General features: G+C 32.5%; 1 protein-coding gene across 1 annotated transcript; it reads right to left on the bottom strand.

The window, feature by feature from the left end:
* Positions 1-349: 349 nt before the first annotated feature.
* LOC115964823 (cysteine-rich receptor-like protein kinase 29) lies at positions 350-4016 on the bottom strand. Its single transcript, XM_031084067.1, has 7 exons — positions 3212-4016; positions 2887-3006; positions 2281-2408; positions 1731-1941; positions 1368-1605; positions 1119-1269; positions 350-619 (listed from the first exon to the last, which is right to left on the bottom strand). The coding sequence occupies exons 1-7, from the start codon at positions 3996-3998 to the stop codon at positions 350-352; spliced, it is 1905 nt and encodes a 634-aa protein (XP_030939927.1). The 5' UTR covers positions 3999-4016.
* Positions 4017-6092: the final 2076 nt, after the last annotated feature.

The following is a 6092-nucleotide window of genomic DNA, read 5'->3' as shown; positions in this document are numbered from 1 at the left end:
ATTAGTTCAAAGCAATTAATACTAAATAATAGCGGTGTCATGTTGAAGTCATGGATCAATCATAGTTGAATAATGATTTTAATCGAGATATTTTTTTTCGGTCAATAAATGGTTAATGTTTAGGAAAGATTGTTAAGGTGATAATGTATCATTAATAACTCTAAATAGTGTATGCTTTTATTAAAAAAAAAAGGGAAATTATTAGTATTACATTTCAAATTCATACCTTCTCCACACACACACACACACACACACACACACACACACACACACACACACACACAAAAATCATTAAACACTAGCAAGGACATAGCCTGGACAAAGCTGCTATTAGATTGATATGACTCCATCACCCTTGAATCATCCTCCCACATTGTGAGGAAATGTTTGATTCAGTATTGCTATGCATAAAAAATGCAGGTTCTAAAGGTATTGGTAGAGTAATAGAGAAGCTAGTAAGCATAAGAATAATGGAGGCCATAGTTGGTCTATTAGCTACATCTTCTTGAACACACAATAATCCTATGTGAATACATCTCATTATTTCAGTTGTCGAACCTGCCTTCAATGTGGGATCAACAAGATTTGAAGCTGTACCTTGTTTCCAATTTTTCCATGCCTGCAAGATAATTTAAACGAAAAAACACAATATTTAAGAGAACATTATTTTGTTTTGTGTTTTAAAGAGAAAGAAAGAAAGAAAGAAAAAGGCTATTCAATAGGAGATAGTTCTTCCCTTCCTTTAAACTCCCCATCCTTCATGTTGATCCCAACTAACTATACAAGCTACCTAGATATTATATTAATTTATGGATGTTATTAGTGTCATACTAGTAGGCACAAGGGACATGTACCCAAAAAAATAGATTACCATACTCCACATCAAAAAGCTAAGGGTGTTGGTTGAAATTTCCCTTCTTTCTCCTTTTGAGTCTATTTAATCAAATACCACCCCGCCCCCCCCCCCCCCCCCCCCCTGCGCCAACACACATACACAAAGAGAGAGAGAGAGAGAGTCTATCAAAATATGTAATACACAGATTTGATCTTGCAATCTTACCTACCACTCCATACTTATGAGATGTATATAACATTAGTAAAAAAATAGTCATACTTACGTAGCTTAGAAGGTCCTCAATATTCTCTCCATTCAGGAAGCAACTATTCTTTTGTCCACTTATTATCTCTAAAACTAGCACACTGAAACTAAAAACATCAGACTTCACTGAGAATTGTCCATACATTGCATACTCTGGAGACATATATCCACTGCATATTCACAATTATTTTCAACAATACTTGTTAGGACTTTCATGTTGTTTCTTTGGTACAAAGTAAACATCAAGTATACCTAAAAGGATACTTACTAGGTCCCAACAATTCTATTTGTATTGTCTTCACTTTGATCAAGTGCAAACAATTTTGCCATACCAAAATCTGAAAATTTTGAATTCATTTCAGAATCTAATAGGATATTGCTTGCTTTGAGATCACGATGAATAATATGAAGCCGAGAATCTTCATGAAGGTAAAGAAGCCCTCGAGCAATGCCTCCTATGATTTTGTAGCGTCTTATCCAATCTAGATGTGGACGCTTGATTGGATCTACATATTTAATAAAATATATTATATGGTACTAAAAATTTTAGGGAGCCTATGCACAGGATATGTAAACCAAAATAAAATTACAATGAATATAATTTGAAATGAATGTAGATGTAAACTCATACCAAAAATGAAGTGATCAAGGCTTGCAGTAGGCATAAATTCATAAATTAAAAGTCTTTCATTTCCTTCCAAGCAAAATCCTAAAAGTCTAACTAAATTCCGGTGTTGAAGCTTGGCCACTAACAACACTTCATTCTTAAATTCAAGATCTCCTTGTCCAGAATTTTTTGAAAGCCTTTTCACAGCAACATCTTGTCCATTACGAAGCTTACCCTGAAAAATGTATTAGATTAAAATATATTTAACCCTTATGCAGATATCCATTTTGGAATTAACATGCTGTGCATCGTGATGACAAACTTTTTCATATAACATGCTGTGCATCGTTGACTCCATATAGAAGAGGGAGAGTTTGAATCAACTGTCTCTACATGGTGAGACTGATTCCATTTTACGCTTCAAATTAAAATATTATAAATTTAATTGTGTATTGAAGCACTCTGATGCAATTAGATTCAGGGGGAAAAAATTTACTGGTTAAATTAATTTTCTTCATTCCAAGTAAAATGGAGTGGATAATAGCCTTTAAGGTTAATGATAAAGTCACATTACCTTGTAGACAACACCAAATCCACCTTGTCCAAGCATATTTGCATCAGAAAAGTCATCGGTTGCAACTTTAACAGTGTCAAAGTCAAACTGCAAGGACTCCAAACTTTCAATCTCATCTACAGCTTCGCCTGAACAAGATGTTATTAGTTCCTTATTAAGAGAGCAGCGCATTTTAAAATAAGTGCAAGCAACAACAACAGCTTCTCAAAAACCAATTATATATCAAAGTCTAGATGCCAAATAGATTAGTATATAAAAAAATTGTTTGTTATAATGGAAATCATTTCTTGAACGAACACGTTGAATGTTAATTGGTGAAAGATAAGTATCAATTTATAAGAAATATTCTCCAAATTATGTCATGGTTTAAATTATAATCCCTATGAAAAGTCTTCCTCTTAATTAGATAAATAACAAATAACAATAGAGTGGTGGTTGGAAGTTAGAATATTATAAATTTTTTTAGATAAGTTTTACAAACTAATATATCATGTATTACAAAAAAAAATAATTTAAATATTTATTTATTATATTATTATCGCATGATGTCATTTTATAAGAAAATCTACAGTAATTTCATAACAGTAAACCAATTAATTAACTTACTTTCTGGTTTCTTTCCTGGCTTCCTAACTCTTAGGTAGATGCAGGAGATTATTATCAGCATCACAAAAGCAATAATGGGCACAACTATGATGACTGTTTGAGATTTGTTACCATCATTTCCTGCAAAATCAGAAATTTGTTCGCACAAATTTATTCTGACGGAGGAATCATAAAATTTTTCAAGTGTTATAAAATTTGAATTAGTTTTGAAAATTGAGAAATTGTGCTGGGAAAGTAATAGGGACCCCCCTCCCCCTCCATATATTTCTTTTTTGAAAAGGTAAATTTCAAATTTGTTATGCATTAAGTTTAAAGACACCAGTACCTTTGTCACCAGAGGTATTGGTGGATTGTGGAGGAGAAGATGTTGATGATGCTAATGTTGGCGATAGAGACGGTGGTGGTGCAATATCAGCTACGGGGTCATAGAAGCGGTAGATCTCATACCGAAAATTACAGCTGGGTCTAACAACTCTCCCACCTTGCTTGCCGTCACAACAACTCGGAATATCACCGAAAGCCCCATTCAAGCAATCACTGCAATCTTGCTGAGACAAATCAGGCGTGCATTGCACAAGTGCATATAGTGTTTGAAAGTTTGGTGCTGTTGCATTTGCTTCTGCAAACTTACGAAGAGAACCACCTGCTACAGCTTGAACTCTTAGTCCATCCAACAAGGTCCTAAGGTCCTGATTGAACTTATCCAAATTGGCAGAAACGTTATTGTAGTTCCACATATAGAAAGAAGGACTATTTTCCATGATGCCAAATATGTTGCGTAATGAGTAGCGTAACATGCAATAGTCATACCATCCTATTGCTTCCTTCTGATTAGGACAAAGCTGTGTGAGAAGCTTTGTAGCGTTATCGAGGCAACTAAGGCACACATCTGGCTTAGCATCTCCTCTACAAAGTCCAATTGCATATACTTTGTCAGGGTTTTGGCCATAAGAAGAATTGTAGAAGCCATAGTCAATTTCAGTGTTGGAGGAGAGGGAGGAGAGTAGGTGATTGAGGTTTGCTTTGTAGGTACTGTTGCTTGTGTAGTTACCATTGTTTAAACAAAATTGGTATAGGAAGTTTGGCTGAGCAACGGCTTGAGCAATGAACATGCAAATGGAAGACAAGACGAGAAGTCTAGAACAAACTTTTGCCATGTTTTACATGAAATTATGGCAAGATTTAGGTCAAGAAAGTTATCATATAGGCTTTTATATGGAGAAGGATGAACTGGTGGAGTGACTATAAACATTGGATTAGAGCTAACTCTTGACGCACAGAAGAAAGTCCATGATGTTGAATTGAAACATTCAACCTATTGTTACTTAAATTCTTTTAGGCGAAGAAAAACTATTCAATTTTCTATGCAAATATGCTCCATGTCTGGTCAGTGTACGTGCAAGGGCATAAGAAACAAATATATATATATATATATATATATATATATATCCTGTGAGTTGTATGGATCTTTGGTCAACCATGGAAGCCAATGATTATGATCTAGACAAGAGAGAGACAAAGGTAGTTGGAATATACTGAAAATTTTCTTGTGATTACTTTTATTATCCATCAATTTAATTTTCAGTAGTTAATTAAATATTTGTAAGATTCTATATATGTTTTTTTTTTTTGGTATGAAATCCACTAATTATCCTAAGATGTAATTTGTAATTAATTTTAACAAAAAAAAAAAAAAAAATCCTCTCCCCTCTGCTTTAAGATAATATAAAGAGAAAGAAAGAAAATCACAAATTTTTCTTAAACGAGAACTTATTTTCATCCACTTTCTATATACCATTTCAATTTTATCGCATGTTTCCGAAAGACCTCTTTTCACCTCTTTTCTCTATATTTTATTTAAATTGTATTGCATTTTTCCGAAAGGCATTTATTTCAATAAAGTACTAATTTAGAATGAGGGATAAATGTTAAATACTAGTTATTAACTTATTACTTTTTTTTTTTTTTTTTGCTAAACATTAACTTATTACTCATTAGTAGAAATGTAGAATATTGGAGAGGCTTCTTGCCCCACTTGCCTAACACTCTTAATTAGGCTAATATTTTATGTACGTGGTCTGATACTTCGTTTTCTGTTTCAAAATAATATTATATTACTTCTTTTCATAAAATATTAGCCTAATTAAGAGTGTTCGGCAAGTGGGGCAAGAAGCCTCTCCAATATGCTACATTTCTACTAATGAGTAATAAGTTAATGTTTAGCAACAAAAAAAAAAAAAGTAATAAGTTTTTTTTTTTTTGATACTTCGTTTTCTGTTTGAAAATAACATTATATTACTTCTTTTCATTTATTTCTTCTTCTCTAATAACGTTTTATTTAATTCAATGAAGCAGCGTCTAGTGATTCGAATATTTAATCCTATTCTAATCTCCCTAATAAAATAAAATTGTTGACCATTTTTTGAAAGAAAAAAAAAAATTGATGGAAACAGAAGTGGATGTAGACAAACGATGGAAAATGAAAGGTTGTATCTTCGTCGTTACCAAATTATGATATATTTTTGCTGAATCTGTATGTAATATACATAAAGCTTCAGTTATAATAATTTTCACAATATATTTTTTCATAATAGTTGAGTTGGTATTTTTTTTCTTTTTCTTTTTTGGGGGTGTAATGTTGTGTCTTTAAACTTATTGTTTATTTTGATAATTTGATGGTTACAATGGGAGAGAATGGATCTAATATTGGAGGCCTCAAAATATCAAAAAATGTTAGTTGAGTTGCAAAACTCTTAACGTGACGCTAAACTTATTTATGTTATTTACACACATTAATATATGATTTATGCCAGGTTTGTGAAAGGGCTTTCAGTTGAGAACTACAACTAATTGGAGTCCTCGACTGTTAGGTATGGCACTGTTTTATATACAATAATCTTTACAAAAAACTAGAGTATATACCGTAATTTTCCTTCGATGAAACTTCCACCCAAAGTTGGAGAAACTTACTGGCAAGGGGCAACATTGAATCGGTATTCGGTAGTCAACTACATGTTCATTGGAATCGGTTCCTCAACAAAAAAAAAAAAAAAAAAAAAAAAAAAAAAAAATGTTCATTGGAATCGGTTCCGTGACCCCAATACATTTTTCCTTGTACCAGGTGACATCCAAAGACTTATACTGATCCAATGATCAGTATAATTGCAATATATTTATTTATATATATTTCTTTCAGTTTCTTGGCT

Source organism: Quercus lobata, chromosome 10, assembly GCF_001633185.2.
Source record: "Quercus lobata isolate SW786 chromosome 10, ValleyOak3.0 Primary Assembly, whole genome shotgun sequence".
NCBI classification, from domain to species: domain Eukaryota; kingdom Viridiplantae; phylum Streptophyta; class Magnoliopsida; order Fagales; family Fagaceae; genus Quercus; species Quercus lobata.
This window is presented reverse-complemented; position numbering and strand designations above follow the sequence as displayed.